Below are 23,618 nucleotides of genomic sequence, written 5' to 3'. Positions count from 1 at the left end.
GAAGAGCACTTTTTTGGGCGGCTTATAACTTCGCTCTCCCTGAACGAATCCTCACCAAACTTTGCAAAAAAAAGTATATGGCCCACTCTGAATTTATTTGCAAAGTTTGGTAAGGTTTGGTCCAGGGGGTGCAAAGTTATAGGGGGGGGATCCCAAAATTTCTTTTTTTGCCCATAGACATAATGGGAAAAAACTTTGCTCACGCCTACAGCCCAAACCGCTGGACGGATTTTCACCAAATGTGCGACAGTAGTGGCGGCTTGATCCCGAAAGCATGCTTTTGTTAATTTGGTGTAAATCCGTCCAGTAGTTTTTCACAAAACGACCAAAATGTAAGTCAAAATTAGTGATATCTATGTCCGCTCCGCGGACACACTTCCCTGTTCGATCCGCGGACAGGACACCGATTGGTTAATCGGCTTGCGTCATGTCCGCGGACACCAGGCGTGTTTGCTGATTGACTGAAGTGAAACGTGAGGTGCGTCAGATTTTTGGAAGCGCCCGCCATCTTGGATTTGCGGACATCGGCCGTTGTTCGCGGACATCGCGGCGAAAATATATTAAAAAACACACCATTGCACTTGTCAAATTTATCAAATAATCTCTGGGGAGGTGAGGGGTGATGAGGCGGGATGGGATATGGCTGCAAGAGGCAAAAAAACGGGTGTTTTTCGCCGCAAAAGTCCGCGAACAGTTCGCAGACACCTCAGCATTACTGGTTTGGTGAAAAGCAGTTCTTGGATGGCTTATAACTTTGGCGCCACTAAACGGAACTGCATGTAATTTTGCAATTATATTCCTGACCTGATCCCGAATGAGTTTGCAAAGTTTGGTGGTATTCTGTAAAGAGGGGGCACAATTAGAGGGGGGTCCCAAAATAATTTAAAGGCTTATAAATAAGGTGCCGTTTGACAAATCTACACTTAATTTGGCAAACTGATAATAGATCTAGATATAAATGTGTTTGTGAAGTTTGGTGGGATTTCATCAAGAGGGGGCAGAATTAGAGGGGGGGTCCCATAAAATTGTAAAGGCATATAAATGTGGTGTCATTTGACGAATCTGCACAACATTTGGCAAAACGATTTTGGATCTAGACATAAATGGTTTACTAAAGTTTGGTGGGATTTTCTCAAGAGGGGGCGAAATTAGAGGGGGGTCTCAACATTTTTAGATGGCTTATAACTTTGTTGCTATTTGATGAATGTGGACAAAAGTTTTGAGAAAGATTATAGAACCAACCGTCAATGTTTGTGTAAAGACTGAATGGTTTTTGTCAAGAGGGGGGTAAGTTATATGACTATTATATGTACATACATTTTGACACTTTTTAAAAAATAAAACGTGGCCGATTTCGAGCAAGGACATTAAAGCATGGTTTTGCAAATGTGCCTGTGTTTTATTTTTTGACAAGTGTAATAATGTAGGTACAAAAAATAGTCGTATACCTTTGGTGACTGAGCTATAGCCTGTGGCCGTGGGCAGTAGCCAGATTGTCTTGGTAATGGCATAAGGTTCTGACGCGGACTTGGCTACTAGCCATTAACGCTAGGGACGAATAATGGTGAAAGAGGCTATGTCTACCTGGGACCGACTATGTGGTAAAGTTTTTCGAAGGTAGGATAGGTTTGAAAGGGGAAAAAAGTGCTTGTAGTAATATGTTCATAGGGTTTTGCAGGATGTCATGGCAAGGGAAGAGGGGTTGTGTACGGAGCCCCGCCTTCTCTTTCCATTTTGGCTGTCTTGGAAAAAGATTTTCCTTCCTACAGCGGGACGCTGTAGGAAGAATAATCCTTCCTTATAGCGGGACGCTACAGGCGTCCTGCTATAGGAAGAAAAATCAATGATATTTGTGATGTCATCTTTGATGTCCTGGGTGTTAGTCTTAGCAGTGCACGGTGGTGGCACGAGTTATGGTTGCTTAGCTTACCATAACTGGTGAATTTCAGGGTTTTTTCGATTTTACTTGTAACCATAACGTCCTTTTAACAAAGTTTTTTTACTGAATGTCATAGGTTTTTATTAGTGCAACTTAACCATAACGTCCCTTTAACAAAGTATTTTTATTGAATATATATATACACATACACATTAGGCAACTTTGTACAGCATATCAATATGGTACAGCATATTAATATGTTGATCTCTGTGGCACCACGTAGAGGTCCTATCACCACAGTCCATTCATTCCTTCACACCAACTCAAAATCACATTACAAAGTGCAGATAAAAGCATGGAAAATCTTACCATCTCACACAGAGGACCAGATAAAAATGAAGCAAGTGTCTGGGGTTTGATTTTAGAAGGGGCCGCAGGGGTGGGTGCAGGTGAGAACAGGGAGTGGGTGAGATGCTGGGGGCAGGGAAAGAATTCAAGTAATTTGAAAGAGAGATGGGCGCACCAGGTACCGTTCTTAAGCACTAGCTTTGAGACTGTGGCTACAAAGGGCTGTTCTTTTTGCCATAACAGATACACATATGTGCCATTCATTATATTGTCACTGCTGTGGGATGGTGCCACAGATTAGGGGCAATGGGCCATGAGCTTTTTCAGTTTGGTGAATAAGGGAAGGGCAATGCAAAGAGAGATTGCATAATGTACAGTGTTCTGGACCCAGGCATGCTGGCTTATTAGGCACTAAGTTGCACAACACATGCTCATCAAAATCTACATACAAAACACATGCAATAACAAACTTTAAACATTCAAATGAATGATATATTTATATATTAACTTCTAAATTAGAATAGGCCTTCTAATGTCACTTCTGCCCATTAGCAGCCAAACTATCAACATATCAAAACATTTCATACATTGCCTACTGGAACACCACCCATGTGGCAATCTGGACCGTGCCAAAGTTATTTCAGTTCAGAATGGAATTCAAAACCTTACTCTTCAGTCAATCCTTAAGTGCCAACTTGGATCCTTGTGTTCCAGGATCATATCCCACCCCATGGCTAGAACACTCCATGCCACATATTGCACCCCACTTACCTCATATTTAACCCTCAGCAACAGGTATATCACTCTGCTGCTTCCTAGCTAGATTTGTAGAATAGCAAAATACAAATACTTGTATAAAGCCCTCATGTCTGGTCTAGGTAAAGAAAACCTTTATCAAATGGGCTTTAAATTATGTGGGTTTCTTCAACTATGATTACTGTGGATTCCCTCAGGGACGTGAGGAAGCAGTTTTGGTGTGTAAGAAGGGAGGCTATACTGGGTAACACGAACACATGCCAATGCTGTCTGGTATTTGAATCATGTGGATGTGAGGGTAGTGTAGGCCTATGGGACCTCAAATATACAAAGGGGAGGCCAGGAAGATATTAACACAGGTTAGATTGGGATGCCTCCCTCTGGCTTATCTGCTAAGTGGAACAAGGAGCCTGAGGCAATACTCTGTAAAGATGATAATACGACTGTCCAGGCTGTGGTATATTTCTTACTCATATACCACATTATTGCAGATAGGGATGGAAAGGCCTTCTATCCTTTGAAGTCAAACCATATTAAAACTTGCAAGGAAGCCCTGGAATTCTGCGCATCTGCTAAAGATGTGAGGGTGACAGGAGTAGTGACCTGCTATCTGACTGCATTCCAGCTCAAAGGAAGAAGGACCTCTTGCTCCCTGGATCTGTGGGCCTTGAGAAGACAGTGGTACTGAGAGCTGTGAGAAAGGGGTGTGATGGTTGTTTTATGGAATTTATATTTTTTTTGTGATTTTGTCTGAGTATGGTTAAATCTGGATTGCAGTCTACACTGAAATAATAAATAATCATAGTATCTGGTTGCATACAAGATCCTCCTTGCACATGAGTGAACATACAGCTTCATTGCAGCTGATCAATAGTTTGATGTCCTGAGGATGGACTTCACGTCTGAAATGCATTGGACAGGCACTGTTAGCCTCGCTCTTTACTAGGAAAAAATGATGTGAAGACATCTATAAAGCAATCTTTTATGGTAACGATGAAGACGAAGTGAAGGAATTATTTTTAGTGTGAATTAATTTTCAAGAAATTGATTGTTGATTGATTGTATTCTTCATGGGAACATCCAGTACCTCGGTTTGTTATGGATTGTAGTCTACCCATTATATTTTAGTGCATCTTTCCATGATGATATTGGATTGTGTGATATTTTGTAAGGGCTTTTGCTGAACAGAAAAAGTGATGATGATGATAATGAGAGAAAGAAATAGCAAGCAAGAGAGAAAGTGAGACACAGAGAGACACGCGGAGGGGGAAGGATAGGTGAGGCAATACAGAGGGGCAACCAGAAAGAGGGAGACTGTGAATAACTGAGAGACTGCACCTGAGTCAGTTGGACTACGGGAGGAGAGTTATCTAAAAAGGTAAATGACTGTGGTGAAAGAGAAAGACTACGATGAAGGACTGTGAGAAAGAGGAATGGCTGACAAAGGAGAAGGGCTGTGATGAAGGAAAAAAGATTGACGACAATGGAGAAATAATGTGATCATGGAGGTGTACTTATGAAGGCAAAGGACTGTAACAAAAGAAAAGTACTGTGACAAGACTTACGAAGGGGAGGATGTGACAACGGAGAATGTTTTTGATGGAGGATTGTGGCGAAGCAAGAGGACTCTAATGGAGAACTGTGATGACATTGGACTGTGATGGGCTGACGAACAAGGAAGACTATGATGAATGATAAGACCTCTGACAAAAGAGAAGGACTAATGAAACAGGAGTACTGTGATGCAGTAGAAGAACGCCAATGAAGGACTTGCAAAGGGGAAGAACTGTGATGAAGGAGAAGGAATATGCTTAAGAAGTACTGATGAAGTGCAAAGATGGGTAAAGGTGAAGGATTATGGCAAAAGGCAGTGATGAAAGAAAGGACAGATGAAGGAAAAGGACTGTGAAGAATGAGAGGGATTGTGACGAAGGAGGCCTGTGATGAAGAAGGAAGCATTTATATGAAGGACCGTAATGAAGGAGAACGACTTTGATGTACGACTATGACAAAGGAGAAGGCTTGTGATGAATATGGAGTGTGACTATGGAGAAGGACTGTAACAAAAGAACTACTAACAGAAGGGAAGTGACAAAGGTGTGTGACGGAACTGACCAAGAAGATGGATTGTGATGAAGGAGAAGCACTGTGACTAAGGACGAATGACGTGATGAAGTAGGACTGTGATGGAGGACTAGGACGAAGGAGAAGGACTGTGATGAAGGAGAACTGCTTCTCAATGCACTTCCTTTTCTCTGCAGCATTGTTCTGACCACAAGGTGGCACTTGCATGTACCAAAACCAACAAAAGCAAGCTCAGGCACATACACTAAGCTCGTATGCATGTACACCAGTAATGATGAAGAATTATGAAGTACAATGTATCCTTTTAGCAATCCAGAAGCACAAATACAGGAAAACATTTCAGCCAAAATGAATACATGGATTATAGATCAAATTAATTGTCGACATAAAATGTTTATGTAACTAGAAATTAACAATATTGGTGTATTACAAAAATGATCACATCACCTAACGATATGTTGAAAATATACAGCAAATTTCTGGCACAAACATTTTCAACTTACATGTTTCAAGCCGTTCCTCTAGAAAAGAGATCTGCTCACTCAGAGAGTCAATCCTATCCAACTGCTGAAAAGAGTGGGAGAGCAAACTCATTGTGTCGGTGCTTATGTCATCCGATGTTGATGGCAGCAGACTGTGCAGTGGAGCCAGCAGCAGTTGAAGTTTCTTGAAAGAAAACACAAAATAGTGCTTTAATAGGTTTGTCTACGATCTATTGGGCTGGCATAATGGTTCAGTGGTTACGCAGGCAACGCTAATACGAACTATGCTTTGAAGGTTGAACAGCCCTTTTGAAATACATTTTTGGACAGATTCCTAGAACATAATGAAAGGCACATTTCTTTGCTGTCACATGAATCTCAGATGACTGGTCGCAGAGCTGGGATGCTAATTCTTGCTGACACTTGACAGCATTCTGAGGGTGGGTGGCAGAATAAACAAGAAGGCTGCAAGTTAATAAGAGAAAGAGCCGCTGCTGCCTCCAGAGGTGCAAAGGAGCACAAATATCAATAGACTTGCAGCCATTATGGGCGACTGCTATCCTCATGATCAGAAAGCAAGGACCATAGTTTCATTTGGGCCTTTGTGTCTCGCGAAAGTGCTCTATTGCCATATATTTTTGAAATGTCCTTTAGGAGAGATGATTTGTGCAAATGCCATGTGCCCTGAGGCACGTGAACGTGTTCATGTCACATTCGATCCCATTGCTTATCTAAGAACTTCCTAGCAACGTTTAAACCGAAAGAGGCCAAGTGGAAAACTTGACTTACTCGCATAATATCGAAAACATGGACTTAATGTCAGTTTGTAACAATTTGAGGAGCTGATGGATGAGGTCACCTCCCCAGAGAAGGGAAGCATGTCTGCAAAGGGACCTGCACATCATTGTATCCAGCCTGGCCAAGCCATGCTCTGAGCTCATGGCTTCTTGCGGGTTCTAATGCTTTTCACTTTGGCGATGTCCTTTGTCCCGGACATCACTTCTGCAGGGGCAGTCTGTCAAGTATTGGCTCTTCTTGCTTCAGAAGCTCACATGAATGTTCCCATTGGCCTGTCCCAACATATTCGAGCATGAGTATAAACTGGCAAATGAGGATCACATTGGGGGAATGAAGCACTGAAGGACGGACCTCGACAATGAGGGGAGGTTTGGGGAGAACATGGCACTGGGGCACATTGGTGCAGAACATGGCAATGATGGCCAAGTTGGGGCAGAACATGAAATGGGAGGTGGACTGGTGCAGATCTTGACAATGACGGCCTGATTCTGAGCTCCATGGAAAGTAAGAAAAGCGTAATGTAGTGATGAAACAACTCTTTGTATTTGCTGTGTATTCTGTGTCTATATATACATACAGGATATAGGGCAAGTAGGGAAAGTGTCTTTCGACCACATGATGACACTTTTATTATTTTAGATGGAGCTCTTAATCAGGCCGTGAGGGGCACATGGAAGAGAACTTAGTTACACATGGTGGCAGCAGAAGTGGAGCTGGGCAAGCCACACGAGGCAGAACAGGTGCCACAAGCAGCATGAACATGTGTTTTACATGGAAATGCGGTGTAGCCACCACCAACACTGGGCAGTACTGGTATGAATTGGTGAGACAGGCCGTGTGCTTTTCTTTTAGCAAAAGTAACATGAAAATATGTTTTGAAATGGCAATGCCGGCGTATATTGTTAAGACGACCCCTCTTAAAATAGAAACACTATTGCTTGAGTTGATAATTTCTCCTACATTCCCAACTCGCAAACAGAGGTGAAGATGTAAACGCTGCATTTGCAGTGATCGACAATAAGGCCTGTCACTGTTCGTGCTCTCTCTGCCCCCATGGGTGGAACCCCTGGTGGCCATGTGCTTTCCCATGCGACTCGCCTGCAAACGGGGAGACCAGGCGCAGGGGAAAGAGTTGCAAATCACAGCTCCCATCTTTATGAATTGAGATGCACTTTGAAAAGCAGCAGCCCCTCCTGTTGTTAGTGGAGCTAGTAGAGAGGTTGGGGGCAGTGTCACTCCACTGGGGGTACTTTCAAATCTGATTCACATTTTTTGCCAAAATAGTGTCACAGTGATGATTGGTGCCCCATGAGGAGCCCTTCACCCCCTCAGTCCCAAAACTTGCTACCACCACTGCCTCCCACCGACGGCCCCTGCCGGTATTCTGCAGAATGCGGGTGTGTAATCTACTTGCCTTTGTGCAGGACACATGGAAGTGGTACAAGCTTTTGGGAATCAGGCCGTTAGTGCGTTATTCGCCTGTGCGGGAGCTTTAACTCATAACTTGATATGTCCCACATGTGTGTTGAATCACTGGACTAGTTTTAGGCTTGAAGCACATACACTGCTCTCGTGGGGCCATAAAAAGCACTGCGGCATGCAGTTCACATGCGTGCTTACCTGCTCCACTGTTTCCATGCGGCTTTTTAGGGCTTGCATTTCATCCTTGGTGTTATCGGATGCCCCTAGAGTGAATGATAGACACAATAGAAGTTACTAACGCAGTGGTGCCACAATCATTGACACACTTAGGGCCCGATTCATGGAACTTTTAGCGCGGTGCAAAGTGACTTTGCACTGCCAACAAACACCCTGATTCACAGAGCGGTGCAAGGTGTATTTTTGCATTGCAACGTCAGTGCAAAGTCACTTTGCACTGCAAAAATACACTTTGCACCGCTCTGTGAATTAGAGTGTTTGTTGGCAGTGCAAAGTGAATCTGCACCGCGCTAAAAGTTCCATGAATCGTGCCCACATACTCTTACTAAAAAATACTAAATCACAGCTGAAAAAGCAAGGAGAAATGAATCGGACCCACATACTCTTACTAAAAAATACTAAATCACAGCTGAAAAAGCAAGGAGGAATGAATCGGAACCACATACTCTTACTAAAAAATACTAAATCACAGCTGAAAAAGTAAGGAGGAATGAATCGGGCCCACATACTCTTACTAAAAAATACTAAATCACAGCTGAAAAGGCAAGGAGGCATGAATCGGACTCACATACTCTTACTAAAACATACTAAATCACAGCTGAAAAAGCAAGGAGGAATGAATCGGACCCACATACTCTTACTAAAAAATACTAAATCACAGCTGAAAAGGCAAGCAGGAATGAATCGGACCCACATACTCTTGCAAAAAAATACTAAATAACAGCTGAAAAGGCAAAGCAGACCTGGTCTTTGTTTGAGCTAAGCAATAAACCAACAGATGGGTTCAATAGTGTGGTCCGGTCAGGTTTTCAGGATATCCACAATTAATACGCATGAGGACAATCTACATCTAATGCATTGCAGTGGATATTATTTGCATTCCTTGTGGTCAACAGGGACGTCATTTCGGTGAAATGCCAGGGGTAGCGGAAGTGACATCACACGACCCTTGACCTCTTATGACATCACAAGAAGTGATTTCATTTGACCCCACCCCAAAGTGACATCACAGGAAGCGATGGAACACAACCTTTCACCCCTTGACAAAACAGGAAGTGGAATCACATAGCATTGTTCCTTAGTACACTACAAAAAATATGGTTACGATATCACTATAATGTGATGTACATTTCATACAAGAATGGATCGCCATATGTATCGTTAATATCAGTGTGTATAGGCCCATATTGCCAAAGGACTGTGAATGCAAGCAGACATCCAAGGCCAAATGATAATGATGTGTTATTATATATCACTTACGTGCTTTATATAGAACAAATATGCACTCAATATCACCTAACCTGTGTTGGTACTCATTTATCAACCTCAGAAAGATGAAAGGCTGAGTTGGCCTTGTCGGGATTCGAGCCCGCAACCTGCCGATCGCACACACCGCTGCAGCGAGCGCTCAACCCACTGAGCATTGTTACCGGCTATATCTATCTTACCGGCCATAGTAAAGTGAGCACTTGCATGTCTGAATGTTCTATTAGTCTGAAAGCAAATTACACTCTATGGTGGATACCATTAAACTGGCAACAGATTTAACAGCAGGTCAGATCATTTGCAGGACTAGTGCAAAGTTGACCTCATGTCAAGCCCGCGTGTATCTCCTTTTCAGGCTTCAGAGGTTGACCTCACACGGCGGCCCGTACTCTGGGCACTTGTTACCTCATACATGCAAACAAACATCCTGTGCAGCATGCCATGGAGATAGGAAAGATAGAAACATTGCAACAAGGCATTCATTGTGGCACAATGAAATCAAGGGCCATTTTAAGTGCTATGGTCAAACCATTCCACACTGTACACAAGCATTTAGGCACAAGGGTGTTGTCAAGTGACCGAAGACAATGAGATGAAATGTCTTGTAATGATCATAACAGAGGCAACAGCAGAAAAAAAACATGCTTTAACTGCAACTTGCAAAATACATGGTCTAAAATGGATGCTTATTGTACTCTAAATGCTTTTTGGAGGTTTACGTCTGCATTGTGAATTTGAGGTGTTTAAGAACAAACTAAATCAGTGACTCGCCCCCTGAAGTGTGCCTGAAATAAACCTTTAATAAGTCTAGCAATTATTGTATAGAATTCCAGAAAGACAAATTATTTGTTATTCCTATTCTTTCTTATTTAGGGTCACAGCTCAAAGTGGTACACTTGTGGAATGCCCTGTTTTTTTAAGAGGCCTGAACAAGAAAGCAAGCCTCTCCAGCAACTAAGAGCCACATGGTACTGGCCCCAGCCCGGGAGCTTCCATTTAAAAGAAAAACTTAAAAAAAAAAATGTTTTCTTTTTGTTTTTAGTGGTAGTAAGGGAGACCTCAGGGGTCGCAGATGCGACTCCTAAATGACATCCCTGGTGGTCAATATGAAAATCCAAAAGGATCTTACTACCTGGTGGATCAACAAGCCCATCCTTGAAGCCAATCTGAGCTTCAGCATATCGCCACGTTAGTACATAGTTCTGAATTGAAGTCATATGTGTAATGGGACAGACTAAATTCGGTACGACGTTCATTCCGCATACGTTTTGGAGTGGAGGCATTTTTGCTGCCGATTTTTAGCCGTAAAAACCCATTAAAAAATCTCGGCGGTGGGTAAAGGGATATGAGGGGTAGGAGATTGTGGGGACTAGTTTGTAAATTAGCTGTAAAATTCGATGAGTTTTTGCGGCAAAAAAATTGGCTGCAAAAAATGCAGTGAAAAAAAAAACAGGCGATGGAATGACAGAACCCTAAATTCATTCCATTTAACACCCTGTGTCGTAATGAGATGTGAGGGTAAACTGCCTAGTAATTTGGAGACGATGGGCTACAAATTGAATTACCAGTGATATTATCGCTAGTGAAAACATTGAGGGTCACTCGATTATTTTTTTAAGGCTCTAAACCCCTCGCCAACATATTTTAGGATTGTTGCAATTATATAAACAAACTTCAGTCCTAGAATATTTGTAGAAAGTGTTGGTTAGTGCCTTTAAAAAATGTTTTCACCCCTCAATGTTTTCACCAGTGATAATATCACTGCATACCCAAATGTTTGAATGACACCAAATGAGGAGATCAGCTGCTGCAATGGTAACCTAGCACGCGCCGACTTGTGAGAGGGCTGCTTTTGTGTTCACTGATGTCACTCTGTAGTATTGATTTCAACTGAAAGATTGACCAGACTAAGGCAAGTATTCAGTTTGATTCTTCCTTTTAAAGGCAATAAGAGTTTGGGGATATGGGAAACTTGATTGTGAATGAGTGTAGGACTGCCATGCATGTACCCATCCCCCTGGATCACCACTGGTGTCCTGACCAGCATCCGGGCCAGGGAAGAAAACAGGTTCCTCGAGAGACAAATAGGCAGAGCTTAAAGTCCGCCCTGTGCAAAAATCTCAACAGCGAAAGTTGAAGCCGGGCTTTTGAACTCCTCATCAACTTGCTTATGCGTTACTGGTCTATCAAGAGTGGTGGTGGCTGCCAGAAATCCTGATGGTAAAACATGTGCCCTTAAATCCTCAGCAGCCCAACCTGTCGTGTGTTATGGCTTTGCTATGGCATCTGCATCCGAAAGTTCCACACTGTTCTTGCATGAGGAGACCATCACTGATGCACTGACACCATATACAGGACAATTAGTCTCTCAATCCCTGAGATCACAACCTTACTTTTCTTTACACATGCCACAATTCTGGAGGAACCCTGACTATAGGGCTTGGTGGACCCTGAGAAATAAGACCCTCTCCTCCTTACCTCGGCCTGCATGGGGCACAGCTTAACTTACCCGCGGGCATAAAGATTTTGGGGATGGACGTAATAAAGGTAGACACCATCATGGGGTAGCGACCAACAGGCAACAGATGGAGTTCCTGTATTCAGGCATTTTGTCATGCTGCCACACCAAGCCAGCTTGATTCCACACGCAGCACCGCACAGCAGCAGAAGTCCACTGCCGTGCCAGTTGTGGTTCTCCTAATGGCTGGCCACAAGCCCAGTTAGCATTGCACGCAGGTTTTTTCAATTGGATTGCGCAGGTGGCTCTTAAATGAGTTTGACGAATGAGCAATCTGCTTGGGCTGATATTTATCTCGTTTGCCAAGTTTCTCTTTTCTTGAACAAAGAAACAGTTAATTGTATTCGTTGGCAAGCACTGGTGTAGTGTGGTGTCTGGCTGCTGCTTCTGTGCATGCTGCATGTGTCCACAGAAATGTGCATGAGGGCGGCTTGTTTTGAAATCTGGATAGGAGGTATGTGCTGTATTTTGTAACTGGAGGCTCGAGACATCTTTGGCCCTGTGCTTTTGAATACTCTTCTATTGGCTGATGATGGAAGAAGCTTGGAATTTTGATTTGATTTTTGAAGTTCAATGGGAATGGAGAGAAGCATTGAAGGAGGGACAATGGCTAGTGTATTAATTTTGGGTGCATCCGTGGATAAGAATAGTGTCAAGGAAAATCAACGGTGCTAGAATGGACAAAGGGCAAAAAACCATGTGTGGTCTTGTAAATAATATTTAGAGATGTCATTTCTTTCCTCGTTTGTGCAGTGAAATGTAAAAAAAATAAGATAAAAAGTGATAAACTAAATGATTTGTCATTTATATAGCGCTTCCAAATATAACATATATGCATACAATTATCACCCAACCGAAGGTGCTACTCATTTATCCAGCTTGGAAGGATGCAAGTCTGAATTGGCCTTGCCGGGATTCAAACATGTAACCTGCAGATCACGCACAGATCACAGCAGTGTGCGGTCAACCCACTGAGCTATCTTACCGACTAAAGGAGAAACAAAAAAGATATTTGGCAATTGGCTTATTGGGCATGTGCAGTCATCTTTACTCTCCGACCCGGGTTTCCCACTCAGCCCATCCTCTTCCAAAAATGTATGAGGGCCTCAGACCTCTAATGGAGTGACAGATGTTGTTGCCATTTTATCCTGATATTCCAATCCTGAGAATGTCCGAATGTATATAAGAGGGTTCAAGTTCACAAACACTTTAATGTTAGTGTTGTAGAGAATGCAATGAGCACCAAGCCCAGTGTGCATTGTGCACTTAGTGATTTAAGCATACAACCCTTTTATCACAGACATATCGGTCACATACTCAAAGCTGTGCTCATTCTTGTGTTGCCAGAATGCCATTTGATTCTATGCAAAGCAGCCAAGAACACACATGCTGCTATTTGATTCCTTCTCCATTTATAGGTTTTGATAATGGGTTTTGTACAGTAGGACAAGTGTAACGTTTTTTGTTATGACTACAATATATGCTGGAAGTGGTCATTAGAAATGAACAGTGTAACATTTAAAAAAGACGGCAGTGTAAAACGTTAATATAATGAAATACATATTTTTGTAATCACTTCCTTTGTCAAGAATGTACTGTGTCTCGCAACACCCTTCCTTTTGGGAAAGTGTTGCTTTCAGATTAAAACCAAGTATTTATTCCTGGGATCACCAAGACAATGTTTATCTGAGAGAGACACCGAGGGAGAGCGTGCAGGAGAGCTAGAGGCGGGGCTGGGGGGGGGGGGAGAAACGGACACAGAGGGAGAGACAAGGGGACACAGGGAGAGGGAGCAGGAGAGCTAAAGGGGGACAAAGAAAGAAACGGACACAGAGGGAGTGACTGGGGACTAAGAGTGAGGGGGGAGAGCAGGAGAGCTAGAGGGGGACACAGAACGAAACAGACACAGAGGGAGAGACTGGGGGACCCAGAGGGAGAGAGAGCAGGGGTAGAGGGGGGACAAAGAAACAGATACAGAGGGAGAGACTGGGGACACAGTGAGAGGGAGAGAGAGCAGGAGAGCTAGAGGGGGGAAGAAAAACAGACAGATATGGAGAGAGTGGGGGACACAGGGTGAGAGGGAGAGAGCAGGATAGCTAGAGGGGGACAAAGAAACAGACAAAGAGGGAGTGATTGGGGGACACAAACTGAGAGGGAGAGAGCAGGAGAGCAAGTGGGGTACACAGAAAGAAACAGAGACAGAGGGAGTGACTGGGGGACACAGAGTGAGCGGGGAGAGCAGGAGAGCTAGAGGGGTACAAAGAAACAGATACAGAGGGAGAGACTGGGGGACACAGTGAGGGAGAGAGAGCAGGAGAGCTAGAGGGGGACACATAAAGAAACAGACACAGAGTGAGAGGGAGAGAGAGCAGGAGAGCTAGAGGGGGACACAGGAAGAAACCGACACAAAGGGAGTGATTTGGGGACACAGGCTGAGAGGGAGAGGGCAGGAGAGCTAGAGGGGGACAAAGAAACAGACACAGAGGGAGAGACTGGGGGACACAGTGAGAAGGAGACAGAGTAGGAGAGCTATAGGGGGCACAGAAACAGATACAGAGGGAGACACTGGGGGACAATGAATGAGAGGGAGAGAGCAGGAGGGCTAGAGGGGGACACAGAAATAAACAGACACAGAGGGAGTGACTGGGGGACACAGAGTGAGGGGGGAGAGCAGGAGAGCTAGAGGGGTACAAAGAAACAGATACAGAGGGAGAGACTGGGGGACACAGTGAGGGAGAGAGAGCAGGAGAGCTAGAGGGGGACACATAAAGAAACAGACACAGAGTGAGAGGGAGAGAGAGCAGGAGAGCTAGAGGGGGACACAGGAAGAAACCGACACAAAGGGAGTGATTTGGGGACACAGGCTGAGAGGGAGAGGGCAGGAGAGCTAGAGGGGGACAAAGAAACAGACACAGACGGAGAGACTGGGGGACACAGTGAGAAGGAGACAGAGTAGGAGAGCTATAGGGGGCACAGAAACAGATACAGAGGGAGACACTGGGGGACAATGAATGAGAGGGAGAGAGCAGGAGAGCTAGAGGGGTACAAAGAAACAGATACCCAGGGAGAGACTGGGGGACGCAGTGAGAGGGAGAGATCGAGAGAGAGGGGGCGAAGCGATATAACAATTAATGGAGCCAAGGCACTGCAAAATTGTTTTTTTGTTCCACTGAGCTCTTAAGTGTTAGGGCATAAGTCCGAGTGGCCGTACAAGCCTGTTGAAACAAATCACATATTTAATTTAAAAAAATGCATGTTGCAAGGCCGCTGAGGTGAGAAAGAAAGCTACCTTTAGGAATATGTGGTCTGCACAAATTCCTGCTGAGGATGGGCGAAGCCCATTCATAAGGTATCAGGTTTTTACTCTTGAAATTGACAGGGATGGAAGGGTCAAATGCGAGGGGTGCACGTGGTTTCGATTTAGCTTCTACGCTTCACCGCACATGCAGGTGACCTCACTTCCCACGAGTCCTGCAAGCAGTTGGTGCAGGTTACCCCTACTCTGGCATTGCTATCATTGGAGAGGTTTACAGGCACAGGTTTTTACTAATAGGGTTTGAGGCCCTTTTCATTGGGGCCCGGCGTGGCCAACATTGCGCTATGATGGCATTCTAGTTATTTGGTTTCACTTAAACGCTGTAATCAGGGCCAGTCTTTGCAGACTGCTTCTTGCCCTTGGTCCCAATAGACTAAAGCTTCAGAGTGGGGGTCTTCCAATAGAGGGGGGTCTCTTTTTCCTTTCCGCCGTAGTACAGCAAGGCCATTTCCCTGAGAAAGAACTTACAATGGTTTTTAAAGGTTTTTTTTTAACTGAAATGTGTTAATCCTCCCTTAAAAAACTCGTTTTTGCTTAGTGCTATACCCACCCGCACCTGTGTGGTCGTGGCGGGCCCGCCTACTATATCTTCAAAGTTAAGGCAGAGGATTTGGAGATTTCAAACATCGAGGTTCCCCCGCTTAACCATTCCTGTCAACTTTTTGAGCCCCAGGGCCGGTGAAAACATGGTGATAGTTTTGTGTTTTGGCAGAGGAGAGCCTAGTGAACTCTGGACAGTTAAGGAGCTTGCCGTGTGCGTGGAGGGACTCCACCAAAAGCGTGAGAGTTGAGATGCATGAAGTATCTCTTTGCTTTCCTGCTGTGTGCGTCGCATCTTCAATCACATGCGATGCGTTAACCTCATGCAAATGTGTGCGCAGGGAACTGTCTTTCTGCTTGATCTCCGCGAGGGACCTACGTCCTAAATGCATAAAGCAAGTAAGGCCACAGGGGGGATTCCCGTTTTTTGTTTTCTATAAGAGAGGCTTCCAGCTCCCCAACCCCCTCTGTTGCCCCTCCCTCCTGCACCCTCTTTCCCTCCATGACCCCATAGAGGGGTGAGACTGGAAATGCAGCTGTCAGCAATTTTGGCTGTCTCTCGCTATACCCCTGCCTAATGGTACACCATGCTGCTGGCAACCCGGGCCGCACCAACACTCTTGCAATTCAAGAAGGAACTCAAGCTCTTCAGTGAATACCTAAGTGCCACCTAGGCTCCTTGCATTCCTGCATCACGCCCCACCCCTGCGGCTGAAGCGTCCCGTGCCACGTATTGTAACCTGCTCTCGTTTTCTCGTAGGTTACCCTCAAGGAAATGCAAAGTCCTCTGTTGTTTCCTAGCTAGGGTCATGCTATATAAAACACAAATACAAATCCACATGTGGCCACCAGTATTTAGAGGTAGGTCTTGCGACTGAATACCGTTCATGGGATGCCGCCAATGCACAGCCAAGGCACTGCACAGCTGAGGCACTGCTCTTCAGAGCCTGTGGGGAAAGACATGGCATGCACTCGGTTCCATGTGTTAAAATCGCGGCAAAAATGGCCGTTTACACAAAAAATTGCAGCAAAAAGGCTGTGGTTTTGCTGCCGCAATACATGTAAAGGATGCGGGGGACATCCCTGCAACCCCAAGCCCAATTATACCATTTAAGGGTAGCGGGGGACACCCCTGCAACCCCTGCCCCCCTTAAATGGTATAATGGGGTACACCTTTACCGGGTCAAACCACAGCATTTTTGCAGCGATTTTTTTTGTAAAGGCGATATTTTTGCCTCGATTTTATTACTGCATACCATGCACTCTAGATTTGGCTGCATCAACATGGTGTGTGGGTGGCATGGGAAAACTGCTGCTTCCAATCTATCTCACCGCCAACACCATGTATTTATTAAGTGATTATTGATTGCATGCCCATGCAGTCTACCCATCGCTCTAGGGCCAACTATATATAAAATATACTCGTTCCATGTATTTTTTCACCGGGACATAGTTTTCCCTTTTACTTATACCTTTCTGAATTGGCACCAGGGCAAGCTTTGCCCCGCTGGAAACACGCATTGACTGAATAGCTGTTCTTGCACTTGTGCAGTTCTTTCCCTAATGCTAATAGCAGGCGTGAACGCACTCTCATCAGTGTCATCCTACTCCAGAGGCATCTGGCTGCTCTGCGCATGCGTCCCGGCTGAACCCCTATGGGACATCATCGCATGCATATGCCCCAAAGCATGTTCAATGTAGGGGCGCAAACAGACGTTCACAGCCGCAGGCTCATCTTTTCCCCAATTGGAATCAGCGTTGGCCTTGCACCAGTGCATGTGCAATCAGCACTACGGCAAAGATAGTACTAAACCATATTCTTTCTCTGAATTTTCAATGCATGTATCTCCATTGACCTGTTGCAAACATGCATTGAAAGTGTATGTTTTTTGCACCAGGCAATTGTTGACCTTGTGCTAATTGCACTTGTACTGGTGCAAAGTTTCTGTAATACCGCCCCTTGTGTTTATGACTGGTGTGTCCCTTTCCATAAAGTGTATACAGAAGTCAGGCAGCATTTTGCCTACATGTGTTGTCCGAATTATTCTCCCCACCCATGCGTTATGTAACCAAGAAAAGTTCCTAAAGGACAGTAATAATGACTCGGCTGATCTCATTGGCGGCTCTGAGGACGGTTCCATGTGTTAAAATCGCGGCAAAAATTGCTGTGGTTACAAAATATTGTGGCAGAAAGGCTGTGGTTTTGCCGCCGCAATCCATGTAAAGGATGCGGGGGACACCCCACTCCCGTTAAATGGTATAATGGGGCACACCTTTACCGGGTCAAACCACAGCATTTTTACCGCAGTTTTTTTGTATAGGCGACATTTTTGCCGTGATTTTATCACTGCATACCGTGAGGACATGTGTTAGCCGTTCCTGCAAGCGATAGAAGATTGTAGAAACCATAACATCACAAACAGTTAAAAACCATTGCTGCTAAACCCAACGTGAATTTCAGCTCTCCCATAGCCACGTGGGGTATTTCACTATTCATTTACATTGTATACAAATACACACATACAAAATGGTGCTAAGATCAAAATAAAACCGCAAATCATAATTAACATTCCCGCTAACACTATCCATTCCAAGGGGAGCTACTAGGCCAGTCCGGATTTTAACTTTGCATTCTGGGACATATAGTGCAGGGTGTATAATGGGGAAATTCAGGAAGGCAAGTCCCAGAATGCAAAGGTGAAACCAGAAATGGACTTGCGTCTTCCCAGTAGAATGGATAATGTTGGCATGCATGGATTCATTTACAGAATGCCATCTTTTTAGCCGATCCTTGAAGATTGTCATTTGAAAGTACCATGTTTTCTGCCATCTCCCTTTGTTCTTTGGCTTTCATCCTGTTTCGGAGCTGAACCTTCCAGAATCCTCTTCCGTTGATGTAAAAAGCAGTCGCAACGCACACTCCAAACACTGGCTCTCCGATTGGAGCAGCATAAGGAGCGTGCTGTAGGGTGTTCTTCGGTTGGCTGGTAGCATTGGCAGCAGCGCATTATTACTCACGGTACGAGTTTGATGTGTCACAGCGCGTACCAAAAGTAATAATGGACGGTCACCAACATTTTCAGATCTCTTGATGAGCAGTGTTCGTGGTCCCTCTGTTGAGAATAAGAGATGTTGGCCTATGGTTGCATAACAGGGCGCGCTGACTACTGTTCCGACCAAGAGAAAGGCAGGTGGTGAACACACATCCAGTTCCCAAAGTGAGTCTGGAAGACCCATTCTGTTTACGAGTGTTAGCCACTGGTGCCTGTAGCATGGTATCTCATGTAGCATGAAACACTTATGTGTAGGAGTGTTGCCATATCATATCAAATCATATCATGGAAGCAACAGAGTAGAACTTCACAGAGGACATGGATTGTAGCAGGAACCTCTCAAACATTAGGGGATGTACATCAAAGCATATGGTTTGCAGGGTTCCGTTCAGCTCGTATGGCAGAAGCCAAGCTCTGGTATTCAGGGGAGCATGGAAATGGGGCAGTACTTTTGGTTGCATAGCTCTGCAGTGCACAGGAATCACAAGTGCAAAGGTTGGCGATAACCACCCAAGTCTCCAGACCCTAAAGGGGGCACCTTGCCACCAGTGGGCATTTCCGCCCAGAGGTGTTTTTGGCTACATCATTCTTCATTTATATGAAGGGAGATAAAGCAGTTCACCAGAATAACAAGTGCAAAGGTTGACGATACCCGCCCAAGTCTCCAGACCCTAAGGGGCACATTGCCAGCAGTGGCCATCTCCACCCAGAGGTGTTTATACTTTAGTGGTCAAACAGCGGTGAGTGTTGTAGTGCTGCACCTGCTCCAGTCATAAATGGTATGTTTTGCAAGGGAAATTGAGCATTTTGGTAGGGTGACCAGATTTAAAAAGTTAAAAACCAGGACAGGGCAACTAACATAAAAGTAGGACTAACCCTTGAAAGTGACTGTCAAGGCACTACACTTCAGTAGAGGTTGGAGAAGAAGGGGGTTTAAGTGTTACTGGTGGAATAAACACATATTATAATTCATTTATAACAAACTAACACTATGTTAAATTGTCAAATGCAGCATTTCTTCTGTGGCAGATTTTGCATTCATGTCTGTCAGTTATACCAAAAACCGGGACCACTGCCGTTTCCAATGGAAACATAATGTTGAGAAAAGGGGACAGAGCACCAAACACGGTGACAGTCCCAGCAAAACCGGGACGTTTGGTCACCCTACATTTTGGGTAGGGGTATGCTTGTCATGCAGAACTGGTCATCGGTCCCAAGTGCTATTTTTCAGTGCATTTCCGTAGATGTGAACATGAACCTGGATGTTTTGTCCATGTTTACCACTACGGCATCTTCATGCCCCTCATGTATTATGGCATGACGGGGGTAGGGCAGACAGTGTTCTAGCCATGCCAGCAGGTGAAGAGGCTGCCAAGCTCTGCCAGGTGCGAGATCGGAAGGCCTTGAGGGCGCATGCGCCTCTCCGTTTCATGTACACAGCATGTTCACAGTGTGGGCAGTCTTGCAGACATAGAAACACATGCGAGAAGCCTCTGGGAAATGTGGTCATCGCCCGCCAGCACATTCCCAGACGCGCAAGTGGCTCATCCACCCCGACCAAGAAGATTTTCAGAAACTGGCATTTCCGCATCACCGCTGGCAGTGCAGACGGTTGGTTTTCCCACAGCGGCAGAGATATGGGACGACAGAGGGGTCATGGAAGGAGGTTTTGCGGAAGGCAGTAATTACCTGAGCTGTGTGTTGCTGGAGGCGGCGCTGCTGTGCTTCCAGGGGGCTTTCCCACAAGGCGGCACATTTTCCCATCGGCAACCAGGGCGTGGCCTTCTCTGCATGCACATTGGTAACTCCCCGCCGTGTTGACACAGAGGTGTGAGCACCCATGGCTGACACCACTGCATTCATCCACATCTGGAATGTCAATAAAACATTACCATCGATCTTTTGGTCCTACTGGGAAGTCGCGACATCAAAGGCAATGCAGAACAACATGAGGAGCGCATTACAAATAAATAAACAAACAAACTAAAAAGCCGGTATGAGTTGATGTGCGAGTTAATCAATGCATTCTGCACCAGCTGTTCATGGCACTGGGTTTGGTAGCGCTTGTCTGCTGCAATCGACCCATTGCCTGTCTTTTCGTCTGCAGAAAGGCTGCTACAGCAAGTGGTGCACTGTGCTGTGTAGTGCGGAGTGAGCGGCCCTGGTGCATGCGTCCCAGTCAAGGCGTGAGCGGCCTTTCCAAGAAGAAAAATATCAGAAACCTAGGCTCTCCTCTTTCTCAAAAGTTTAACTTTACGAAGTGTTAACTTGTGTTTCTCGCCATGAGCTCATTAGCCCTGATGAAGAACACAGTCGAAACCGCATGTGGCATGATGTTAAGCTGCTGGGGTTGCCATCCTAATGGCCCAGTAGGGCTTCCCTGCCATGAAAGCATTGCCAAGAAATACTGAACGAGGATCTATGTTTTTTTGGAGGATGAATGTAGGGCATTTCTTTGTTTTAATAAACCATGTTTATTGATGTTTCAAAAAATGTCACCATGGCTAACTTGTTAAAAATAACATAGCAGCAGTTCTTACAATTTCCTATCCCCTGCATGTCTCCCCTCCCCCTGTGCTCTCTCCCGCAACCCCCCCACCCCCTCTACTCAGCTCGTAAACTCAATCCTACCATTTAGGAGACATAGGTGTGGCCAGTAGGGTGCCCCCTGTGGAGTCTCCCATAACCCACCATTTGTCGCGTATATGCTCTCATATCAGGGAACCATGTCCCGTTTGCCCAATATTCCTTGAGGTGGGGCATTTCTTGGCGATGCGTGGGATTATGGTTTGGGTCACGGACATTATGTGTGGGAAATGTAATCCTCAGGCAAGGCCTCTTGAAGGAGTTCGGAAACATTGTGACAACTCTTTCTATTATGTATTCTCTAAACATTATTGCTGTTTCGTATATCATTCAGTACTGTAAGGTTGGTGTTTGCCTCTGTGTTAATGCACGGACCGTGCTTGGTTAATGCCCCGGTGGATAAGGCCTTTTCCCATCAGTAACTGCTTTCCCGTTTTTTTTTGTTTTTTTTTACTGAGGTCAAAACATTGCACTGAAGAACACCTAGGTATTGTGGGAAGACCATGAACGCATAATGCAGCCAAACTGAAAGTACTATCTCACCATACCTGACTGGCAGTATTTCCCACCCCATCCTGGGGGGCAGCCACATCTGTCGATGCCGGCACACAACCCGCCGTGTTGGCATGGTAGCCTGCAAAGTCCTACAAAGCCAAGGAATCAAAGGGCACATTGTCAAGCCTAGTGACATGCAGTAGCTGCGTTCAACATTCGCATTGCAAGTTAGAATTACAAAAAAGGTGTCAACAGCAATGAAGCGTCCAAGGCATAAGAATGGTCTGTATTGCATACATCAGCAGCAATTCCTTTCAGAGTCCTGCAGAAGCCCACCCTGCATACAGGGCCCAGCAGTATGTATACCTGTGCCCATGGTGGGGCTTTAATCCTGCGAGGTTCCGGATTCTTTGGTTCGTCTTGCAGCCCAGGAGCAACTCGGGCACTACTGTCTCCACACAAACATGAAGGGGTCTGCCACCTGTTGTTTTTCCAGATGTTTTGGACCACGATTCCCGTGATTTCACACCAGTGACCATGCTGGCTAGGGTTGAAGGGAGATGTAGTCCAAAACATCTGCACAGCCAAAGGTTACAGACCCCTGAACGAAGGCAGAGAGCATGTGCTGTCTCTTATTTTGCCCCCAGCATCGAAAATAGTGTACACTGGGCACTGGTAAAGGCATTTAATAATAGTCGCAACATCTGCCTCAGCACAGTTACATTTCTTTTGAATTCAGTGTTCCCTGTCCTTTATTGCCCCATCGGTAGCATCTAAAGCTTGAATTGCCAGGTGTTCCAGGATAAACACAGTGCTGAGGAGTCACGCGAGTGTTATCAGATTTAAAACCTTTAAGGTCGCCAGTGAAACAACAAAGAACGAGTCACTGAACAGTCTGAGGTTCACAGTACGCAATAAAGAAAACCCACAAAACTCCAATTTATTTCCAAAACTGGGTCATAGAGGGGAGGGGGTAAGGCTCCCATTGGGCGTAATCTCCATTGCCTGCCTCCGCCGTGTAAAGTACAAGCTGGTCATTATGAACTACATTACTCTTCCGTGTGAAGTACAAGCTGGTCTAGTGGCCTCCTGTACTCTTCCGTGTGAAGTACAAGCTGGTCTAGTGGCCTCCTGTACTCTTCCGTGTGAAGTACAAGCTGGTCTAGTGGCCTCCTGTGCTCTGCAGGGGTGAAGTACAAGCTGGTCTAGTGGCCTCCTGTACTCTTCCGTGTGAAGTACAAGCTGGTCTAGTGGCCTCCTGTACTCTTCCGTGTGAAGTACAAGCTGGTCTAGTGGCCTCCTGTACTCTTCCGTGTGAAGTACAAGCTGGTCTAGTGGCCTCCTGTACTCTTCCGTGTGAAGTACAAGCTGTACTCTTCCGTGTGAAGTACAAGCTGCTCTAGTGGCCTCCTGTACTCTTCCATGTGAAGTACAAGCTGGTCTAGTGGCCTCCTGTGTTCTGCAGGGGTGAAGTACAAGCTGGTCTAGTGGCCTCCTGTGCTCTGCAGGGGTGAAGTACAAGCTGGTCTAGTGGCCTCCTGTACTCTTCCGTGTGAAGTACAAGCTGGTCTAGTGGCCTCCTGTGCTCTTCCGGGCTGAGGTACAAGCTGGTCTAGTGGCCTCCTGTACCCTTCCGGGGTGAAGTACAAGCTGATGTCTCCGGTCTTTGCAAGGATCCAAACCAATGCATCTGCAGTTATGTGTGGTGCATAGTAAGTGACCAGTGACCACACACGACCTAAGGTCATAGGAGACGTGCCTTGCGCTTCCAAGGGTGTTTCATTCGATGCCTGGGGCAGGAGCTAAACTTGGTCAGTATTATTGGGGCGAGGCGAGT

General features: G+C 45.3%; 1 protein-coding gene across 3 annotated transcripts in view; it reads right to left on the bottom strand.

The window, feature by feature from the left end:
- The window catches only part of EGFL7 (EGF like domain multiple 7), a 73,818-nt gene that overhangs the window by 10,368 nt on the left and 39,832 nt on the right, over positions 1-23,618 (bottom strand). For all 3 annotated transcript variants that reach the window (XM_069609593.1, XM_069609594.1, XM_069609595.1), the window contains 4 exons: positions 21,835-21,930; positions 20,390-20,569; positions 7,969-8,033; positions 5,572-5,734 (listed from right to left, as the gene is read on the bottom strand). In XM_069609593.1, coding sequence (XP_069465694.1) covers positions 5,572-5,734; positions 7,969-8,033; positions 20,390-20,569; positions 21,835-21,930 — 504 coding nt within the window. The remainder of the gene's footprint in view (positions 1-5,571; positions 5,735-7,968; positions 8,034-20,389; positions 20,570-21,834; positions 21,931-23,618) is intronic.

This window comes from Ambystoma mexicanum, chromosome 8, assembly GCF_040938575.1.
Source record: "Ambystoma mexicanum isolate Mex_15411 chromosome 8, UKY_AmexF1_1, whole genome shotgun sequence".
NCBI classification, from domain to species: domain Eukaryota; kingdom Metazoa; phylum Chordata; class Amphibia; order Caudata; family Ambystomatidae; genus Ambystoma; species Ambystoma mexicanum.
The sequence above is the reverse complement of the archived record's forward strand: the minus strand, read 5'-3'. Positions and strand labels throughout refer to the sequence as shown.